Below are 24,075 nucleotides of genomic sequence, written 5' to 3' on the forward strand. Positions count from 1 at the left end.
ACTTGCGAATTGGACGCAAACAGACTTAGACGTCCCTTTCGATTATGCCCCTCCATGTATTTGCCTATCTCTAGAAGGTTTACAATCTAAGGGATCCTTTTGCTAAGTTGTGGTAGAAATAGGACTTAGCACACCCATATCACCCAAATTCTATACATAATTGCTAAAAATTATGTGTGCAAATTTGGGTACACACCCAATTTCCATGTGCAATTTAATTAAACAACAAGCCAATTAGTGCTGATAATTTGGATCTAAATGATCAATTTTTGGTATTGATTTTAATTAAAATTTACATGTGTAAATTTAAGTGTGGGATCCATGCTTAATTTTTAAGTGTGAGTCAAAAAAATAGGGATATGTGGGTGGGTCGGGGGCATTTCTTTAATTTAGAGAAATAGAAAAGTTATAAAATAAGGGATCCATGCTTAATTTAGGTATGATGATGTACATTAAACAAAACACTGCACCCAAATATTTGGAATACCTATGACCCAACAATGGGTTGCATGCAGGACACTTTGGGAAATGACTTACTTGTCAGTGTGGGAGCCTATATAATTTTAATACATAAAGCATGTTTGATTTCAAAACTCTGTACATTGTTGCAGTGGATTAGCAAACATTAGTAGAGAATTCAAATGTAAAAGTTGTTAAGGCTGGATCGAATGTTTGTTGAGACTGCAGGAAGAATATCCAAGAAGACTTTTTATGAAAATCTGGGAACCCATTTTGGGGACATTAACAATGCAAGTTCGTAATGTGCTGTTAAATAACATGGAGATGTAAACAAGGTAGATGGGGGGAGAGAGAGTCCTGTTTCTTAAAAAATGATAACATGATAATGTGTTTCATTCACAAAATTGTCCTTTCTAAATTAGATTGTAAGCTCTTCTGAGCAGGGACTGTCTATTGTGTTAGAATGTACAGCGCTGTGTACGCCTTTCAGCGCTATAGAAATAATAAATAGTAGTAGTAATAGTAGTAATACAAAGATTTTTCCCCGGAATCCGAACGCTGCTTTGGAATCTGAACTTACGGGAACTGCACGGGCTCCTTTTACGAAAGTGCGTTAGGGCCCTAACGTGCGGAATAGCGCGTGCTAAAATGCCGCGCGCTAGTCACTACCGCCTCCTCTTGAGCAGGCAATAGTTTTTCAGCTAGCTTGCGCTAAAAACGCTAGCGCACCTTCGTAAAAGGAGCCCATAATGTGCTCTGCAAGCTTTCTTTGCGATTCAATTAAAAAAAAACCCAACAACATACAGTTGCAGTCTCACTACTTAACTGGCAGCACTTTCATGTGTATGTTTGCAAAATGAGGCAGAACAAACAAAGCAAAAAACTGCAGACCTTGTACACGATGCAGGCAGGCTTTATTATGACAAGTAAATTTTAGGTTAAAAACCTTTTACCAGGTGAGGGACCCAACACGGTCCGTGTTTCGGACTAACCTTCGTCAGGGGTCCTAATAGGTACAAATACAATATTTAAAACAAACATATTTAAAAATACAGTATATTTAAAAAAAAAATTTTTTTTTAAACAATATATTAATTACAATAATGGTCCAATTTATTCAATTAAAAAAATAGATTATATTGAGAGCAATTAGAAACAATACAACCATTAGGTAATTACTAATTGTATACTATTGAATGTAAAAGAAAGCCAATTAACAACAATTAAAAGTAATTAAAAACAGTACAACCATAGGATAGTTACTGATCATATGCTATTTACTCATTTGCAGAGGCTCCCCAACCAAATATTATATTATATTCAATTATAATTGAATATAATATAATATTTGGTTGGGGAGCCTCTGCAAATGAGTAAATATATAGTGGTTTGGCATATATACATATATATCTCTTTATTGATTTCATAATCACTGCAGGGTTAAGGTTTTTCATAAAAAATGATGATTTTTTAACATGATTATATACCTTTCATTATCTGGGTTGTCTTCTCATTTTAATAGCATATGATCAGTAACTATCCTATGGTTGTACTGTTTTTAATTACTTTTAATTGTTGTTAATTGGCTTTCTTTTACATTCAATAGTATACGATTAGTAATTACCTAATGGTTGTATTGTTTCTAATTGCTCTCAACTGGTGTCAATTGCCTTATTTTTAATTATCATTGTTGTTTCATTGCTGTATATCATAGTGACTTATGACATTTATTTGGCTAGTGTTTTATTTGGCTAGTGCTAATATTCTAATTGCTTCTAACTGTTGTTAATTGTCTTATTTTTAATTACCATTGTTATCATTGCTGTATATCATAGTGTTTTATGATTTTTATTTGGCTAGTGTTACATTTCATTCCAAATCATATTATTCATTTTAATTTTGACTAAGATATATGTTTATGATGATTTTTATTGTTGATATGCCTTTTTTTATGTCCCTTGATAGCTATTTACCCAAGGCTTTTTTCTTTTGATAATTTTCTGCTTTATCAAAAATTGGTATGTATCATATATTTACATTATTCAATTTGTTTTTATTGGTTCTTCTTTCTTCACTTTCCTTTTTTTATTTCCTCGGTATATTTTATGAGTTTCTCATTAGATATATATAGATTAATTAAAAACTAAATTATCCATCATATCATTTATTCTTTTAATGGAATATTTCTCCTTCTTTCTTTTCTTTCTATTTTTTAATATAATCTATTTTTTAATTGAATAAATTGGACCATTATTGTAATTAATATATTGTTTTTAAAAAAAATTTTTTTTTAAATATACTGTATTTTTAAATATGTTTGTTTTAAATATTGTATTTGTACCTATTAGGACCCCTGACGAAGGTTAGTCCGAAACACAGACCGTGTTGGGTCCCTCACCTGGTAAAAGGTTTTTAACCTAAAATTTACTTGTCATAATAAAGCCTGCCTGCATCGTGTACAAGGTCTGCAGTTTTTTGCTTTGTTTGTTCTGGATTGTTTTTCACTGCAGACAGTTGAACCTTGTTTTCCTCCTTGGATTTGGTTTTTTGCTTTGCAAAATGAGGCAGCTATACATGGAAGTGGTGCTGAAAGGTCACTTGGACACACAAAGTCAGAGGCGTGAAGAAAGTACAAGAGGTTATTCACAGCATGCCGGACTCTAGTGCAGTTAACAGCCTGCCTACTAGAGTGTCAGAAACAGGAAATACACGGACTTTTATGCCCTTTTCGCAAACTAATATATGCAAAAACTACAATTTTCATTTGTTACTTCTATAACTTTCTACAATTATTATTGGTCCTAAGCCAGCACTTATGATAGGTTCAGGGATACAACTTATAGTCCTATAGGAAACTAGCTCATTTCTCTGCTTATCTAAATTTTACAGGTCTAAATGTTACATGTACAAAAGGGCAGGGCACATCATGGCTCAAACTCTTATCTATTCAGCTTACAATGTGGTAAGGCAGGGACATACATTTCAGGCAGATGAAGTCAATAGATTGTACACTGTTTTCAGCTATGTAGGCCAGAGCAATATTTTAAACAACAGTTAACTATTTCATGACCCTACAGTGCCACTTACATCTAGTAGCTGTGAAATTGGAATTTCTATGTGAAAGCCGCCAGGATTGTTCCGTTGATTTTATCCAGGTGTACGAGGGGCCGCTGAAAAGTTCTCAGCCCAACCAGCAAAACTGGCGCAGTCTCCCATCCAGTGATGGTCCACTTTTTTGTTCCGTTGGAATAATACAGAACGAAAAAGTGGAAAATCTCTGAACTATACGGCAAATTCTATAAGAAGCGCCCAAAAGTTGGGCACCTAATTAGGCACTGTTCAGCGCGATTCCAATTGGGTGCTGTTTAGTGAATCGCGCTGAGTGGAACCTATTTAGGCACCTATTTCAGAGGCGCACATTAAATAGGTCGGCTCTAGGCACAACTAAAAGTTAGGCGCCCATGCAAGCACTTAATCACGCTTAAGAGCAGGGATTCTGTAAGAAGGTGCCTAACATGTAGCCACGCCAACGCCTAATATTCATAGCGCCTATTTTTTTTGAAGGACGCCTACATTTTTAGAGGCGCCTTGTTACACAATTGCGCTTTCTTGATAGGCGCCTATGTTTCAATCAGTGCTGATTAGAAGCTTAATTGCGCTTGTTCTTCAATTTAGATGGGCGCCTCCGACTTAGGTGCCTAACTTTAGGCGCTGGTTACAGAATTTGGGCCTAAGTGTATAGCCCCCAATGGAGACTGCTCCAGCTTTGTTGGTTGGGCTGAGAACTTTTCAGCGGTTCCTCGTACACTTAGGGCTCCTTTTACTAAGCTGCGGTAGCGTTTGTAGCACGTGCTGCAGATGAGCGCGCGCTGCCGCCCCGCGCAACGTGGAAAAACTAACGCCAGCTCAATGGAAGCATTAGTGTCCAGCGCGCGCATAGTGCGTTGGACAGGGGGGCAGAGTGCGCTCATCTGCAGTACAGCGCTACAAACGCTAGCACACCTTAGTATAAGGAGCCCTAAGTGTATAGCCCTCAGTGGAGATTGCCCCAGCTTTGTTGGCTGGGCTGAGAACTTTTCAGCGGCTCCTCATATGTTTCTAAAATGGCTGCAATGCCAGGACATAAACAAGCATTCCTGCATTGTTCTAAAATACCACCAGAAATGAGTAAGTTCCAACCGGATATCTCACAATTATGCTTCATCCCTTAGTGCACATTACAAAAAATTATCTTAACATGGAAAAAGATTAATTGATAGAAGTATAGCTAAAGCCAGGTAAACAGTTTACTAACAAGGCTTTATACTAGCCACAAAACTCGTTAAAATGTGTATCACATCCTTTAGTCACACCAATTCGAAAGAATGCTTTACAAATATTCAAGGCATTCAAGTTAGAAACATGCCTTATTCTCCCTTGTCATGATTTTAGGGAAAGAAGAGCTGGTTAAGCCAAAGACAATACACATACTGACATCCTGGTTCAGTGTTCTGGGCTAGGTACAATACGATTTATGCTTCTAGTCAGAATGGTTCTTAATTTTTGGGAAGAGAGACGCAATGGAAAAAAAAAAAAAAAGAAAACAGACAAGCAATTGTTAAGTACTGCCGCTTGGAGCACATAAAATACTAGAAGCTTCCACAGACCCACATTTTATAACATGATGCAAACAAATCCAAGATAAATATGTATTCTTCCCCAATAAAGACATTTGTAATCAAAGTAAACTGAGAAACAAGGAGCAGGCTCCACAGGAATATGTACTAGCAGACCAGACGACTCCTCAGCATGTCACCAATGGCCTCAGCCTTCCCAGTGGGCCGCCAAAAAGCTAACTGCCATAACAAACAACAGAAGAAAAACAACACAGGGATATATATCAACAGTCCCAGCTCCAGTTCAGAAACACTCAGATAGAACTCCACTCTAACATCTCCATTCACAACCTAGTTGAAAATAGCAGTTTAACCTCGATCATTTTAAACACCACCCGATGAGCAAGATAATGCATTACAGTAGAAGAGGTGGGACGGCATTCCTCCAGCTTGAAATCTGAAATGTCATTTGATTTTAAAAAATATTTAAAGACTAAGGGGTCCTTTTATCTAGGCGCGGTAGCGGTTTAACGCACGGAATGCCGTGTGTTAAACCGCCTGCCGCGCTAGTACCTAATGCCTCCATTGACGAAGCGTTAGGATTTTAGGCTGCCGCAGGGGTTAGCGCATGATGAAATGTCTTGACGCGCTAACCCCGCTAGCGCGGCTTGATATAAGGACCCCTAAGGGTTCCTTTTCCTAAGGTGCGCTAGCGTTTTTAGTGCACGCAGGAAATTACCGCGTGCTACACCGTGCGCTACGCTTCTAGAACTAACGCCAGCTCAATGCTGGCGTTAAGGTCTAGTGCGTGCGGCAATGCAGCACGCGTTATTCCGCGCATTAAAGCACCTTAGTAAAAGCAGCCCTAATTTTAGACAGGATGTGGAGAGGGGAATTGGAAGATTGGAGGTTGGAAGTGGAAGATTCTCACTTTTATTTATTATTATTTATTTTACTTAAAAAATGTATATACTGCTTATAATTCTAAGCAGTTTATGGTCAACATACAAATTATTTAAAACAATACAACTTATATCTAATACAAGCTTCTGCTGCCTACATTGCTGACCATATTGCAACTTATTAAAAAAATCTCATAGATAAAACACCATATCTTCTGCTTTGTAAGGAATACAGTAAACCCCCGCGAATTTGCGGTTCGTGAATCATGGACTCAGTCTTTCATGGTAGTTTCTGACCGCCTCTTCCAGGAACTAAATTCAGGCTGTTTTGACGCGCCAGATTGCAGTAGCCTGACTTTAGTTCCCAGAAGAGGCGGTCAGAAAATACTAAGAAAGATCCCGCACTCGATTTTCAGCACTCGCCGTCGCCCCTGCAGCCCTCTCCTGCATCCCCTCCGCTCCTAAACCGCATTCGCAGTTTTTAAAAATTTGTGGGTGCTCCTGGAACGGATTTTCGGGGGAGTACTGTACCGCAAATCCCATTCAACCATCAATCATATTTGCTCTTTTCACATAAACACATCAACAAAAAGCTGTGTCTTTAAAAGCCTCTTTAAAGTATTTCTAGGACTACACAAATTCAATTGACCTGGCATTGTGTTCCAAAGTTTCACACCAGCAACTGGAAACATAGAATTTATAACTCTTGCTTGCATTATATTCCTCTCTTTCTCAGTAGATAATCTCGTGGCATTTTCTAATTGTAATACCTTTCTTGGGAGATACAACTCTAACATTTCTTGGACACATGCAGGTGTCAAATGTTGTAAAAGGTAAGTGTAAAGATGTGCAGGTCTGCATGTCAATGGCCATTGTAAAGAACTGCACTGGCTGTGGTAGAGGGTGGAGGGGTGGATGCATGAAGCTTTTCCCCAGATGTGTACAGGAACAATTTTATGAAATCATTCCTTCCAGTTGCACCATCCCCCCTCCCCCCCGCCCAGCATCATTTACCCCATTGATCCAACGGCATTAAATCCTACCATCATGACATCAAGGCACCTGCACAATCACCCCTGCCCTCCCCCAACATAAGATCTCCCTTCCCAGCATGAGGTCCGCCATCCAACCTTTCCCTCCCCCCACAATGGATCTCCTCAGCACAATCCCATCACTTGATCCCCCTGGTAGTTTAAAGGGAGGAGGAGGAACGATTCCTGCCACTCCTTATCTTGGCAGTTCCAGGTACCAAAATGATGCTTGTGGCCCCTAGCAGTAATCTCATTGTACCGTGTTAGGAGTCAGGCTGGCAGAATGTCCTTATTAACAGCCTGAACCTTAGCAGTAGTACCATGGGATTCATGGCAGTATAATTGCTGCTGATAGTATCACAAGATTACCACCAGGGTCACAGGCAAAAATTCTGAACCCTGAGCAACCATGAGCAGGAGTGACTGGAGATCATTCCTGCTTCTACCAGACATCTTAGAAAGAGCTGGGTACTAGGGAATGGGAGCAGGGCGTTGGAGTCTATGGAGGTGGAGAAAGAGGCATCAGAAGAGGCCTGATCCCAGGGTTCAGGTAGGGGGGTCTTGATATTGGCAGGGGTCAAATGGAAGATCAGATTGTAGTTTGGGGTGGGAGGTTAAGGATCAGATGTCAGGGGGGGGGGGGAACATGTAGACTTTGATGCTGAGGAAGGATGAGTGGGGGATTGTGCCTGAGGAGGTGATGGGGAGGGGTTGGCCTCAGACTTTATACTCGCTCCTTCAAGCAGATACTATCTCTGCCACAAGGCAGATACACACATTGACATCTAGGATGTTTAATTGAATCATATTCCCCTTGTAGGATGGGGGACACATGTCAATATGTTAGACCCACCTGCACCACTCTCTCTCCAAGCCATAACAACACCTCCCTGCAATCTATGATTCATGTGGTTCACCATTTGTAGATAGCGGCTTTCTTAAATCAGTTTTTAAAATTTTTTTATTGTATGTACAATTCCAAAAAAACAATACATTCGTGTTTATTCTTACCACACTTCATTTCTTATATACTTCCAATTAAAGGGAGGGAGGGGGGGATTTCTTTCTTCTTGCTTTGTTTATACTTACACAGTATAAAAGTGCTTAGGTGATATTATTATCATGTATTTTGTCTGCACTTTATGTTAGTTGGCTTTTTTTTCTTAAAAATGTAATAAACAGCTAAACAAACAACAATACATTCATGTTTGTTTTCCTTATACTATGTACCTTTAATCACTATTTGCATGTGTAGGTGATCTATAAATGTTGCTACTTATATGTAGGATCCTTCTAACCATAAAAGGAAAAAAATGGCCTTATTTACAAGGTATGGGGGATGTGGAATAGTTTTAAGTACTGTAGGATTTGGAAAGACCTTTCAGGAAAAACATTTACGCATACACAAGAATTAGGGCCCTGATTCTATAAAAGGCGCCTACTAGTAGGTGCCTAGATCAAGGAGCCTACCGAGTTAGGCGTCTGACTTAATTTTTTTGTAATTAGTTAATTGATGCTGATAATTAAAAAGCAATTTAAAAAAATTAAATAGCCAGTAGATGTTTAACTTGGCAGATACATATCATCTTGCAGTAGACCTCTACTGTACATTGAGGTGCCTACATGAAAAGTAGGAATGGTTAAGGGAAGAGTTTGGGCATGGATTGACGTGGGCACTGGTTGGCATCTATGTTAGGCACCAGTATATTAGGCCAAGAAAACCCTGGCTTAATATACTGGTGCCTACAATTATGACACCTACCAGCGCTTATGTTGAGTTAGCCGTAGGTTCAGAGCCGGATTAACCAATAGGCCCAGTAGGCACGTGCCTAGGGCCTGAACTCATCAGGGGGGCCCCGCTGAAGAAACAACAAGTAATAGACAACTCTGAATTTTTTGGGTTTCAAACAGCGAAGCCCCCCCCTAGAAAATTGGCAAAGCGCCCCCTCCTCCCCATAAAACTAGAGTAACCAGCAGCAACCTGCACAAGGTGTGATCACACTGTCCCAAACTAAGCCCTAGATAAAGTTTGCGTGCATGCCCGCTGCAATGCAGAGTCTGTTGAAAGCTGGATGTGGGGAGGCCAATACCAGCCCCCATTGATTGCCTCAAGGGGGCTTGTCGGGTATGTCATCACTCTCGGATGATTCCATTGGTTCCTGCCCACCCGTGGCCGCTGCTCCACGTCCGCCCACTGCTACCTGCCGCTGCCGCAACTCCAGGAAGGTAAGGGCCCCTTCCTTCCTCCCTATGTCCCTAGTCGTTGCCATCTCCCCCTCACTGCCTTCCAGCCGTTGTCCTCCCTCCATGACTGTCTGCCGAAGCCTGCCTTCCTCCCTCTCTACCGAGCCGAAGCCTGCTTACCCGCCACCGATTCCTCCTCCTCTGACCCCGGTCCTCTGTCACTCGCTGCATCTCCCAGAAGGTAAGGCAAGGGCCAGTGGCCCACAAGCCTTCCCACGACATCAGGTAAATAAATGGGGGTGGGGGTAAGCGGGGCATGGGGTGTGGACGGGGCATGGTCAGAGGGCCCATTGTACTTGTGTGCCTAGGGGCCCTCGAAGAATTAATCCTGCCCTCCGTAGGTGACACTTTGCTAGGTACCTACTGAGCTAGGGATTGTTTAGAGAATCTGGCCCTAGAAGTATAAATCTCTCTAGCAAACACCAAATGCGTTATCAAGTTCTAGGATTTAATGTAGCATAATCAATTCTCAACTAAACGAAACCTTACCCAACAGACCATTTCTAAAGAATATGGGACTGAGGGGTAGTTGAAGCTAAAGGTAAAGGAATGAGCAGTGTTAAAAGTTTATATCTGAAAGCATGTGGACAAGTCCGGGGAATGTGGTGGCCATAACCCTTTGCTCACAGTTCGCTCCTCTGTAAACAGTTCATGAGTTGCGTGAGGTGAGGCATGCTTCCGAACCAGACTCTGAATTCTACGTTTAGCTGGTGTTTTTGTTCCTGGGTACTTGTCAGCGAAGGCCTCTTGTGTTTCCTTAATCGATCCGCTTCGCACCTAGCCTTCCACAATCACTATTCGCTGTTCCAGGGAGAACACCATCTTTCCGGCACCGGTATTAGAGGCAGGCTACTTTTCTGTACTACGTAGGTTGATTCACTAAGACTTTTTTTCCCATCTGTATTTTTGAGAAAAGTTCTTGATGAACCGGGCATTTAAGGGGTATTTTTTAAAAAGGGGTTTCTCCCTTTAAGAGCCAGTTTACATGTAGAAAAAGTTTTGTTTAAATAAAATTAACCTGTGGCATATACATGGATAAGTACACAACTACGTGTGGTGCTAAGACAGTGTGTACACATGCTCTGTGTATGCATTTCTAGGGGTGTAGTTTGAATGGAGAAGGGGCAGAATTGCAATGTACTCCTCTCATATGAGGAAAGGCTTAAGAAGTTAGGGATTTTCAGCTTGGCAAATAAGACAGCTGAGGGAGGATATGATATGGGTCTACAAAATCCTGAGTGTTATAGCATGGGTATATATCAGGGGTCTCAAAGTCCCTCCTCGAAGGCCGCAATCCAGTCGGGTTTTCAGGATTTCCCCAATGAATATGCATGAGATCTATGTGCCTGCACTGCTTTCAATGCATATTCATTGGGGAAATCCTGAAAACCCGACTGGATTGCGGCCCTCAAGGAGGGACTTTGAGATCCCTAGTATACATGAATTGATTGTTTATTCTTTCAAAAAGTAGCATAGCTAGGGTCACTCAATGAAGTTGCATTGTAATAATTTTAAAATGAATAGAAGGAAATATTTTTTTCCAATCAGTGACTAGTTAAGCTCTGGAACTTGTTATCAGAGAACGTAGTAACAGTGGTTAACGTATCTGGATTTAAAAAAGGTTTGGGAAAGTTTCTAGATGAAAAGTTCATAGTTTGCTATTGAGATAGAAAAGGGGAATGCCATTACTTGCCCTGGAATCTGTAGCATGGAATTTTGCTACTATTTGGGTATCCGGAATCTTGCTATCATTTGGGATTCTGCCAGGTACTTTTGGCTACCTGTAGAGAATTATACTCGTAGAGTACAAGCATACATTTACATTTGCTTCAGAGCAGGTGTAAATGTCTAACATAGTAACATAGTAGATGACGGTAGATAAAGACCCGAATGGTCCATCCAGTCTGCCCAACCTGATTCAATGTCAGCATTTAGGCACTAGAGAGGCTGTGCCTAGAAACCTATTTTGTAAAGACCCATAGACATTTATATTGCCTTTATACAACATAATCATAAGTTTTGATTTTGTTTTCACTTTTATATTTTGAATTATTATTTGGTGAAAGAGTCTTTATAAAACTAACTTTTTGGACTCTTCACATAGGCATCCTGTTCCAAAATCAGACTATTATGTGGGACAAGATCATAGCCAGAGTGTTTTCTGGAGGGGCGCAAGGGTGGACTGTGTGGCCCATGCATTTCCTCTCAGCCCCTTTCTCCCCTCTCCGTCCCCTCCCATGTTAAAAATCAGCACATAAGCTGGTAGTGATCCTAAAGCCCCACCAGCTGAAATTGTCCTCTGTGGAGGCCCCCCTCCCCTGAGCCATTTGAATAGCAGGAAAGTTGGTGGCATTCTTTCAGCCACCAATGTCAGCACCCCCATCCCCACACATATGCTTAGTTAATGCCAACCCATGGCTATGCCAGTGCAATATTTAAAAAAGAGATGAGAAAGACACCTGAGTGTATATGATCATGGTTGGATGATTTTACCTACATTCATATATCTTTTTACCTGTATGTGGTCCTGAATCTGCTGGTGCCTTTGCTTTGCTGCTGTTAGCTCAGAGTCTGAGAAGGCTTCTCTGAGGCTCTGCTGGGACAGCAGGGACTCAAGTTCCAGAAGAGCAGATACCTGGCAGTACTGGCTGATGAACTCTCGGTCATATGTGAAAAAGTGGACTACAGAATCCAAAACAAAGATAGTATTTAATTTATTTCATAGGCAATAACTCCCAGCTCTTTTTTCATTTTTCAATGGATTTATTTGCAATTGGGCACATTTTCAACCACCCCCACCCTGGCACAAAAAAGTATGCCATTTATCTGAATTCAATTAGATCACAACTGGGAGAATGGGCGGACATTAAAGGCTTTAAACAAGTGGAATACCTGACTTCTACTCTCCCTCCATGTTTGGGGCTAAAGAGTTGCATAGAAATGGGGATTGCAGGAATTCAGCAGGTATGGAAGACTTTGTCACGTGATTCCTGTGGGAATGGAAGAAGTTGTCATGGGATTCGCACAAGGATGGTAGAAGATGCCGTGGGAGATCCATGGGAGTGTAGTCAACATCTCTGGTGACTCCAGAATGAGGCTTGGAGCTTATAGAGAGAGGCAAATGGAACATCAGAATGAGGCTTGGGATGTCCAGAGAGGCAGCTGAAACACCAGACTCAGGCTTGGAACACTCACTGGTTGCATAGTGAATACCACCCCATAATCCACAAGAGGCTGTTGTGGTTGGGAGGAAACAGAGGTCTGCGAGCAAGTAAATAATAGAATTGACTCCCATGGGTACCAATGGGGGTGGAAGAGATTAATTGTGGGAATGGAATGTATCCTAGTGGGTACAGGTGGGTAAGGGTTAGATTCCATTGGGGATGGGTGAGATTTCTGTCCCTATGCAATTCTCTAATTGGGACCAGCCATTAGACCTAGTCTAATGGATAGACTGACTGGAAAGAACATATGATCTTCTCCTGCCATCAGGTTTTATGATTTTGTGAACAGAGGCTGAGTTCCTACTGAGTTTTCCAATCTTCTAATTTTTTCCTGGTTCATATTCCATAATTTCCTTCACTATGTATAATTACCAATGCAAACCTTTCTGGAGGATGATCTATGGGCTCCTTTTAGCGTTTTAGCGTGCGCTAAAATGCCGCACATGCTAGCCGCTACCGCCTCCTCTTGAGCAGGCGGTAGTTTTTTGGGTAGCATGCACTATAGCGTGCACTAACCTGGTGCGTGCGCTAAAAACGCTAGCGCACTTTGTAAAAGGAGCCCTATATGTTACAAACACAGCTCCCAGCTTTATGGATTTTATTTTTGGCCTCATGTCAGTATATATTTACATATTTTAATATTTTTGCAGTTCACTAGGAAGTCGTGCATGCAAGGAACAAATACATCTGTTTTCATAAAACAAAATTCTTTCCTTTTCCTATTTTTACATTTTTTTGTTTTCTTTTCGTAACTGAAGATATGCCTGTTCTTCATTAATCATTTCCTTCAGAAGCCCTCATACAACAAATACAATAATTTAAAAAAAAATAAAAATACATGTGGCTGTAATAAAGACCAATTCTACCTGCGCTTGTGTGTAAAAATGGAAAACTAAGAATCCTATCTATAAGTTGCTATTACACAGACAATAAAAAATGATCCTGTCGAACAGGCAAAAAGAGAGAAATATCTGTACAACAGTAACAGAGCAATTTCCAAAGGGATTCTCTGTGGATAAATGGCTTTTACCCACAGAGAACTCTTATTTATTTGATTATCCAATTATATCCCATGTTCGCATTTTCCAAAAGTGTCAAAAGCATTATATAGCGCTATAAAAACATTAAAGAGGTCACTCCATGAAAGAATGAATGTTGTTTGGTAAATGACCCCCTTGAGCCCAATATTTAGCTGGCGGTGATCAACATTATACTGACCACCAATGGCGTTAAATCCAGAAATTCAATGCTAGGCCATATCTGGGCACTCAGAGAATCATTAAGCTCTGGAATGCGTTGCCAGAGGTTGTGGTAAGAGCGGATAGCGTAGCTGGTTTTAAGAAAGGTTTGGACAATTTCCTGGAGGAAAAGTCCATAGTCTGTTATTGAGAAAAACATGGGGGAAGCCACTGCTGCCCTGCTACTCCTTGGGTTTTGACCAGGTACTAATGACCTGGATTGGCCACCGTGAGAACAGGCTACTGGGCTTGATGTATCATTGGTCTGGCCCAGTAAGGCTATTCTTATGTTATTATAGTATTGAATTTCTGGGTTTCTAGAGCTAGTTAACACATAAGTGCAATATTCAGCACTTTATAGCTTACCGCATAAATGCCACCTTTAACAAGACTGCAGTAGAGATTTCTACTGTGAGCCAGCAAGGTCAATGCTCCGACGCTTATAGAATTCCTCACCGGCCCACGGTAGAAACCTCTACCACTGCTTTGTAAAAGGGGGCCAAAGATAGGACTGACTTTTATTCAGTCCTACTTATGCAGTTAACCTGCTCAGTTAAGTGCCGAATACAGGCAATTTAGCCATCCAAGAGCTGTTTCTGGACAGTTTCAATGTCAACCTCCTTAAATATAAGTCTAAACTATGGGGCCTGTTTACTAAAGCAAGTTTTTATACTTATTGCATACTAGGGTATAAAATAAAAATAAATTGTTATGATTAGGCTATGAAGAATCTCACTACACAAAGAGCAGGTGTAAAAGTCTACGTGTGTTGTATCTAAAGCGAGAACTTTCCCTTTGAATGCTACACAAAGCTGCACATAAAATGTACCCGTAGACATTATATAAAAGAGGACAGTAAGAAAATTACCCTCCAAGTGAACCATATCAGTAAAGAAGGCCCAACTGATTGAAGTGAGATTCTTACCCAGCTCAAAGATTTGGAGAGGCAGCATGAGGAAGCCAGAGCAAGGTGTATAAGGATTATTTTGGCCAGGAGCAGTGCAGACATCATCAGAGGGAGGCAGCAGTAGAAGAAAGGAGACCTGACCCCCAAAGTCAAGGACCTCCTGGCTGTACACACGGAAATCTTTGGCCTGGGAGTTTTAAAAATGAAATTTCATTAAATGGATTATAAATGGAGGGGCATTTTTGATATGATGTCTAAATCTTGAGTTTAGACATTTTGCAGAAAACGTCCACAAAACCAAAACAGGAAACCCGTACAAATGAAAGATGCACAAAAAAACAGCCATTGGGACATAGGAGGGACCAGCATTCTTAGTAGACTGGCCACACAGACATCCCAGCAGAGGAGTGGGGCACCCTAGAGGGCGCTACAGTGAACGTCATATAAAAGGTCTCAGGTATACATCTCACCATAACCATTTTACATTGTATGCAGAGCCCTCCAAAACTTACCTACAACCTACTGTACACAATTGTATACTTCCTCAATAGCCCTTATGCTTGCAGTTGTCACCTATATGTCAGTACAGTAGGATTTTGTGGGCTCACACTTTCCATGATACATGTACTAGTTAGAGTGGGATATGGGCCTGGATCCCCATCTCTGCAGTCTACTGCATTGACCACTAGGATACTTCAGGCACCTGCTTGCTGCTCTAATAGGACTGGGGAGTGGTGCAGTGGTGAGAACTACAGCCTGAGGTTGTGGGTTCAAATCCCATGCTGCTCCTTGTGACCCTGGGAAAGAGTGGCTGCGGGGCCAGGCAGGCTTGCACTTTTTGGATGCATGGAAGACAGCCTGGACACCATCTACAGTTAAGTGTTTGTTTGTTTTTTCCTGCTTACCATTGACTGTGTTTGAGACTCATATATGTGCTGCTTGCTTTACTCACATTTTTTGAAGTTTTGTTATTTGGCGTGCTAGATTTTTTTTGAGGTGGCTCCTACGAGGGCTACTATAGTGTTTCTCACTGCTGAGTGAACTGATACATTTTGGACCTTGCTTAATGGTTGTTTATAAGTGGAGTTTTTTGCCATATGAAGATGAACTGAGGCTTTTTCTCCACTTTTTTTCCTTTTTCTTGTTGTTTGTGTGTTAAGTGAATGAGCGGGTCTCTGTATGAGTGCAGTGGGTAGACCTGGTAGTGTCTAGGTAGGTCCCTCCTATGGTTTCCAATAGGGCATAATTCATTAGTTTTAGGAATTTTGTATGTCCTTCCTGAGATTTTTTGGGGTAAGTGACCATTGCCCCAGGTATATTAGATAGATTGTGAACCCACTAGGACAGATAGAGAAAAATGTGTGGGTAGCTGAATGTAAACCACTTAGACTATAAGTGGTATATCAATAATACATATTGAGATTGATATTAGAGAATGACACCGTGACAAAATTCATCACCGTTCCCGTCCCTGCGGATAACTGCGGGAAACCATCTTCATGTCATTCTTTAAGGAGAGAGGGAAGAATCATAGTATAATTGGGCACAACTACTGACCCGCAAGCTTTGCATTGAAGAATGCTGGTGTAGAAGGATTGAAGTTGAGATAGACACTACAGAATGACAGTCTGGAATCCAGAGCAGATATTGTGATGTCATAATGCCTCATTCCACCAGTGCCTAAGAGCCAATTCAAGTTTCAAGTTTATTAGGTTTTTATATACCGCCTATCAAGGTTATCTAAGCGGGTTTTATAATCAGGTACTCAAGCATTTTCCCTATCTGTCCCGGTGGGCTCACAATCTATCAGTGATGTCACAATGGCTTCATTATCCTTGGCTCACATAAGAATCAGAGTATGAATGGCCAAACCACTGACCCGTAAGCTTTGCTTTGAAGAATGCTGGTGTAGAAGGACTGAGGTTGAAATGGACACTAGAAAATGACATGGGATTATTTCCCGCGGTTATCCGTGGGGACGGGAACGGTGATGAATTTTGTCACCGTGTCATTCTCTAATTGATATATTGATAACATCTGAAGCAGTCATACAGTACAGGCTGGTGTGGACTGTTTCATTCACATCTTTGGGGGTGGGAAAGGATCACTGGGGGAGTAAGGGTGACCATGCCTCCAATGGCCAGTCTGGCCACCCTTTTGGCACTTATTTATTATTGAAAAAGTCTAGCCTCAAACATCTGAGTTTTGCCCTAGATGTTTTCTGCAATGGTCCATTATTGCAGAAAAATCAGCAAATCATAAATCCACCCTAATCCCACACAAAACATGCCCCCATCACGTCTCCTACGGACAGCATAGAAATCCATCTGAAAATGTGTTTCGAGAATGGCAATTTGGATGTTTTAACGAACAAAGCGTCCAAATGCAACTGCATACTATTTTTTGGACATTTTCTCCTTTGAAAATGAGTCCCAGTGTTTCTTGTGTTCAGGAAACTGAATCATAACCTTTAAATCATAGACCAAATTCTAGTCAGTAAGTTTCTAAAACATCTTTTTTATGAACGTGCACAGGGCAAACATTTTCAGTTTATTTTGGGTTTATTTGACTTTCCCCACCAATTCTCAGGCATATTTTGGGTTTGGTTCAGAGATTCCTGGTATTAAATGCTTTTTAAAATAAACATGAAAACTTTCTAACATGTGCTAATCAGCTTTGCATGTGTTCAAATGATTTAACCCACACTAAGGGCCGGATTCCATAAATAGCATCATTGTTGGTAGTCGCCTAAGAAACGGCCGCTGATCGCGTGCCCATCATGCAACAGTACCGTTTCTAGAATCACAGCTTCTTGAAAGGTAGGCAACAAAAATGTAGGACAGCGTTTAAAAGGCCTACATTTCCAGTGCCTACCTGTCGTGAGAATTGCCTAACGCCACTTCCAGCGTTAGCCATGCCTACAGTGGCATTAGGCATCATAAAGCACTTCCCTAGACGGGAGAACGACGACTGTTTTTGAGTCAATTACCGCAATGTTTATCACCAATTAAAACAATTAAGTTAGGTGGCAATAGGCCGCCTACCACCGCCTAACAGAGTGCCGTTACTAGAATAAGGACCTCAATTTTTAAAAGTACACAGACAAGTAGCACATCCTTACTCTCTCCTTTCATGAGATACCAAGTAGAAAGGCTGCCAGGAAATGCTTCCCATGAAATTTTACTAATATACTTCCCCCTCCATATTCGCGGGTTCTGCACGTGCAACTTCGATTATTCATGGTTTTTACCCCCTCACGGACTTTGCCACAACATACTTTTTAAAGCCTCCACAACCACCTTAGGGCCGACTCTGACCTGCCCCTACCTCCCTTCTGCCTCCTTGGCTCCTCCACAACTTACTTAGGGCTGAATCTGACCCGCCTCTGCCTCCCTCCCACCACCCAGACCTCTCCACAACTTACTTTTTAAAGCCTCCACAACTACCTTAGAGATGTCTCTGACCTGCCCCCACCTCCCTTCTGCCTCCTGGACCCCTCCACAACTTACTTAGGGCCAACTCTGACCCACCCATGCCTCCCTCCCACCTCCTGGACTTCTCCACAACTTACTTTTTAAAGCCTGGTGGTCTAGTGGTGAAGTGGGGCAGGAGTGATCTTCCTGCGCTCCTACCCCTACTGTAGTGTCGCGAGACCAAGGAACTCACGGTAGCCATTTTTGGTTGTGGTTCTACATGGAGCAATTCTCATATCTTGTCTCAGACATATGGGTGTTAACTGGAGTTAATTGGCACTTAATTAGAAACATAGAATATGCCTCCTCTTCCGTTCTCTCACAGCATAGCGGCGCACCAGGTTGCCTGCCTGGTTCCGCGCCGCTTCCTGTGAGTACTGAGTTCTCGTAGAAAGTGGTAAGGGACCAGCCAGGCAACCTGGTGTGCCACTATGCCGCAAGAGAACGGGAGGCAGCTGCGTCAGCCAGCAGTTCTGGCAGGAAGCTGTGGGAACCAGGCAGCCAGCCAGCCTTGCCGTGAACAAAAGTAAAAAAAAAATAAAGTATGCGTGGGGGGCGGCGGGGAGGAGGAAAAGGGCTAGGGTCTGGCTGTCGCCTGCTAGCCAGCTGAGGGTGCCGCTTCCAGCGAGGGAGGGCAGCCGCACTAAAAATAGGTAACTGGGGGGGCACTTTGAGTATTTGCTTCATAAGATGCACCCTAATTTCCACCCACTTTTGGGGGGAAAAAGTGCATCTAATGGAGCAAAAAATACGGTACTTAGATTTATATGTTCAACTGCCATCAGCTGGCTGCAAAAATTTATACAAGGTTTCAGCAGGCGTAAGTCCTCACACCCAAAGTTGCTAAGCACTGTTCTATAAAGGTTGCTTAGCGCTAAGTGACCTTTTAAAAAATTGCTACTTATTGCAGATCTTAATGGCACCTAATTTTGGACATCATTTACTGAATCTGGCCCTAAGGGGCAAATTCTATAAACGGAGTGCCGATTATAGGCTGGTGCCGGTTGTAGGCATCCTAACACTGTCTAATCAGCCAATCGGGATGTATATTTTTTTTAAAAACACCCAAGGAAGGCTGCCTATATTGTAGGTGTCTTTGCGAGACTAGGGAGGTACGTAGGGCTGCCTAAGCTTGCCCAAGGCTAGGCGTGGACATGGTTTCACCCAGAAGTGGCCTTAGGCGAGTTTGGCAGTTCTAGGTGTCTTACTAGGGCTTTGATAGGTGCCTGAAATTTAAGCCAGAATTACATTTCAAATAGACGTGGCCGCTGAACTGATCACGGCAAGGGAATCTCTCTGCCATGATCAGTTTAGTGGTTGCAGCAGGGAATCCATCCCACCGCAAAGTTGGCCAGCAGGAGGGATGCCTAATCCCTTCTACCGCAAACTCCAATCCCTCCTGCCTAAGATTCCGGTTGGCCCAGGTGCCTAAGGCTCCTCATATGGGATTGGTTTTAGGCGCCTGGGCCAATCAGAGCCTTAGGCTCCTCCCTGGTGCATCTCACGATGCACTGGGGAGGGGAAGGCCCATCATTCAGTGGAGGTGGGCCTGCCAGCTGGAGGGAGTAAGCATCCCTCAGGCCAGCCAATTAAAAAAGGTACTGGGCATCCCTCCTGCTGGTGGATGTCTGGGGGGGTGGCAGGAGGAATTTGGCACTCCTCCTGCCGTGGACATTTGGGGGCAGCGGGTTCCAATAGGAGGGACCTGGGCATCCATCCTGCTGGTAGTCTTTGTGGGAGGGGGGACAGGTTCTCAGTCGTGGCTGCTAAACTGATCATGGCAGGGAGATTCCCTTGCCATAATCAGTTCAGTGGCAACCTGATTCTTTAACTGGTACCTGTGACATGGATACTGGTTAGAGAATCGTGGTGTTAAGTGGGACACCTGTGTGCGATTCTCAAAAGCCACTTAGGTGGCTTCTGAGACCAGGCGTCCTATACAGAATCCGGCCCTTAGTAAAACACCACATTAGATGACTTCTTCTTACCTCTTGAAGGGGTATGTTGATGAGGTTCATCAGTTCTTTAACAGCTCCTCTGAGTTCCTGTAACAAGAGGTTCTGGCAACTCCTAGAATGTTGTTCTGCAAGAATTGGATCCTCTGTATTAGCCAGGTTCTGCAGCCACTCCCATTCCTCTCTGAAGAAAGGTGAAGATTTCAGTCATGAACCATTGTTTTTGTTAATGTTAACTTACACACATATGATCAGCACAATGCTCCTCCAATTCCCCCACTCTCTGAATCCCACCCTCCCAGTCACTTTATCTCGGAACTATCACCAGTGGTAGCATCAGTTCCCATCCCCTGCCTGCTCCAACCCCATAGGCTTCTCTCTGCTGCATCCTGGAGACACTGACATTATTTCCTGTTTCTTCACTGGCTGTATATGACAGAGGGAAGCATGTGGGGCTAGCACAGGTAGGTGATAGAAATCACTGCTGCTGTCAATGATGATCCTGAAGTAGCACCACCCGAGGAGGGTGGTGGTTCAGAGAGAGGGGGAGTTGCCAAGTAGTAGACAGAGAAGGGACAAATGCTGGATTGGACGGTGCAGGAGAGGGAGACACAGGAACAAGGCAGACACCAATCAAGTGTTCTGGGGACCTAACTGGCCACTAAACAGGATGAGCCTGAGCTAAGACAGGATGGGCCTGTGCCCCCCAGGCCCACCCGTAGCTATACCACTGATATTTTCTAGGAGTTAGGCTGCAGGTCTACGTGAGTTGAACCTCTTAGATTATGAGGAAATTTTATGAAAGATTGCCTAGGCTGGAAGTTCAAATATTTTGAGGCTATTTTGAAGACACATAGATGCTTATGTGTCTTTATAACATAGCCTCCCTAAAATCTCAAAGTCGCTGCTAAAATGTACTCCTCGAGCAGACATAAATATACACAGGTGAAGTATGAATGGAGGTGCATATTTTATAAATTACACATGTTATTCATGACCCTCCTGCACTCTTCCCAAACTGCACCTCTGACCATGTCACATGTGAATCATGTTAAAAGGTGTATACCTTTCTTGTCATCATGCCTACTTTTATGCACTTAACCTGTGGGATAATTTTATAAGAGGCCTTTTATTCATGCAGAATGAGGCTTGCGCATGAAACATCTCGTTATAAAATACCCCTCTTCAAAGATAGGGGGGGTGGGTAGACTGAGTTGCTCAGAATCCTACACTATAAAAAAATGATAATCAGACTCTTTGTAACAACTTCTAGAGCTCGGGAGCTCAGATTTTTCTCTTTGCCAACTGCGTGGGTAATGTTATATGACATGTATCTCCTTGCTGCTCAGTTTTCCCAACTGTAATTGAATAATAAGTGTTCTTTCTTTTCTTTGGAAACTATAAAACAGATGAGGCATGATATCTGTTAACTTAAGCACCATGTTTCTGGCATAATTAAAAATCTTGTTTGGGTTATTTTTAGATGGAAATATATGCATAAACAGAAATACTAATTGGAAAAATACTTATAGATAAGGCCAAAATATTTTTGGAGATGCAGCTTCTCTGTCGGATGCATCTCTGTGGTTCACATGTTCCTATTCCGGCAATGTAAGCTTAAAAGCAGATTAGGGGCCCTTTTACAAAGCTGCAGTAAACACTAATGCGTGCTTACTGCAGCAAAACATGGCTTACCGCGGGGCATGCTGAGGTAGGGTTACCAGATGTTTGGATCTACCCAGACATGTCCTCTTTTTAGAGGACTGTCCAGGCGTCCGGATGGGTCTTCAAAACCCGGCAGTTTGTCTGGGTGTTGAAAACCATTGAGCTCGGGCTGCGTCTGGAGGACATCTGCAGACAAGGTTTATGTGGGGCTGGGCTTGGGAGGTGGAAAAGGGCAGGGCTGTGGGTAGAACAGGGTAGGGCCATGTGCCCTCTTTTTGGGGATGTTTAGAAAAATCTGGTAACCCTATGCTGAGGCACCTCATGTTCATTTTTGGATGTGCAAGCACTATCCATGTGCTAAAAAATAAAATTAATTTTTTTTAGCACTGGGGGGCGATATTCTGTGCTAATTGGTTAATAATTGGTAAAAGTTTAATAACTATTAAACTTATTGCACTCCAGTAAAAGGGCTCCATAGTTTCCTAATTTCACCAGTATCTTGTTTCTCCGAAAATAAGACCTACCCCCAAAATAAGCCCCGCCAACCGCGAGACCGAAATACCTTGTAACAAATGCAACGTCGGCAGCAATCTAGACAGGCTGCTTCGCGGCCTTCGCTTCTCTCAACCAGGCATTCGTGTGCTGCGTTGCTGATGACATCATTAGTGATATGGCAGAGGAATGCCCGGGTATTTCGGTCTCATGGTTGGCAGGGGAGACATGGAAAGGTCAGTGGGGAGGTGCGGGTGGGGATGGGAGGGAGGGATAGGAGCTGCAAGGGTTCTGCTGTACAAGGGATGGGAGGGAGGGATAAAAAGATATTGCACAAGGGGATGGGTGAGGGTGAGGAAAGATGCTGCACATGTGGGGGAGAAAAAGGAAATAGGAAGAATTGGGGTGGAGGAGAGGAAGGGAAAGTTGATCATTGTACATGAAAAAAAAAAAAAGACCTAACCCGAAAATAAGACCTAGTGCCTTTTTTGGGCCCAAAATTAATATAAGACAGTGTCTTATTTTGGGGGAAACACGGTACTTGTTCAAATAGAACAGTGATGGGCCTGGCCACTTAAATTTCTTGTGTGTGACTATCTACTAATATTCAACAGCATTTAACCTGTTAGTGCCACAAAGTTAGAGTACTAAGGAGGAAATTCTAGAAATGTAGAAAGGCGCCCTACCTATATTAAGTAACAAATGCTATTTAAAATGGCAAAAAGCTGCACCGTTAAAAAGCCTACCGGTTCCTAAATAATACATGTTAGAATCGCACCTAAGTAAGTGCTTTAGGCTGCCGAACGCCACTATGGGCGTAGCTAATTTAGAAGTGGTATTAAATGGCCTAAAGCGCCTACATAAAAATGATTCACAACATAGATAGGCCTGGACTATATTTCCAGCTCCTATCTTTCGTGGAGGACACCATTTCCAGCTCCTATCAATTCTCTATAGGGCACCATCACATGATTAACACGCCATCGGCAGCAGCTTCTAGGTGGCTGCCAATATTGGCGCCCTATGGAGTCAACACTTATGAGATTAAATGTTGATATTCAGCACTTAACTGCATCAGTAACCACATAAAACAAAGTCCTGTTTTAAGACGTTCATCTTATGCAATTAGGAACTAAATATTGTACTTAATCACATAAGTTTTAGCTGGCCACATACAACCGCAAATTCAATGCCAGTGCTTGGACATTACTTAGCACTGAATATCTGGACATAAAGCTAGCGCTAATAGCTGAATATTGACCTGATTCTATACATATAGCACCAAAAATTGGTGCCAACTAGAAAGATGTTAAACATGATTTTGTAAAAAGCATGGCCATATAAAGAATCGTGCTTAGTGCTGTACATATCACTTACGTTTAGGCGTACCCACTTAGGCCAAGAAAAACCAGGCCAAAATACTTGCACCTATGTTGTGCATGGATTGGGCATATTCTATAACAGTGCACTTAACTTTTAGGATCACCCATAATCTGTGCTCCTTCCCTGGCCACACTCCCTTTTGAGATTTGCTCACTAGAACTTTATAGAATGCACCTACCAAGCTGTGCACATAATATCTAATTAGCATCAATAATGAGGTATTACTTGTCAATTATTGGCACAATTGGTCTTGTTAAACAATTAAGGGCTCCTTTTACAAAGCTGCGCTAGTGGTTTTAGCGCGCGCTAAGCACGCGCTAAATTGCTGCGTGCGCTAGACGCTAACGCCAGCATTGGGTTTAGCGCATGCTAAAATTCTGAGTGCGCTAAAAACACTATCGCAGCTTAGTAAAAGGAGCCCTAAGTTGTGCACATCAATTTGTGCAAGCGACATACTGCGCTACATACAGAATTTGGGGGTCAGTGCCTGATAATCAAAGGAATTAT

General features: G+C 42.3%; 1 protein-coding gene across 11 annotated transcripts in view; it reads right to left on the reverse strand.

Moving 5' to 3' along the window:
• The window catches only part of LOC117369236 (ankyrin repeat and fibronectin type-III domain-containing protein 1-like), a 1,092,487-nt gene that overhangs the window by 31,086 nt on the left and 1,037,326 nt on the right, over positions 1 to 24,075 (reverse strand). For all 11 annotated transcript variants that reach the window (XR_004541103.1, XM_033963493.1, XM_033963485.1 and 8 more), the window contains 3 exons: positions 20,062 to 20,212; positions 14,619 to 14,787; positions 11,747 to 11,913 (listed from right to left, as the gene is read on the reverse strand). Coding sequence is in view for 10 of the 11 variants with exons in the window: in XM_033963493.1 (XP_033819384.1) it covers positions 11,747 to 11,913; positions 14,619 to 14,787; positions 20,062 to 20,212 (487 nt within the window). In the remaining variant the exon portion in view is untranslated. The remainder of the gene's footprint in view (positions 1 to 11,746; positions 11,914 to 14,618; positions 14,788 to 20,061; positions 20,213 to 24,075) is intronic.

Source organism: Geotrypetes seraphini, chromosome 11 (assembly GCF_902459505.1).
Source record: "Geotrypetes seraphini chromosome 11, aGeoSer1.1, whole genome shotgun sequence".
Lineage (NCBI taxonomy): Eukaryota > Metazoa > Chordata > Amphibia > Gymnophiona > Dermophiidae > Geotrypetes > Geotrypetes seraphini.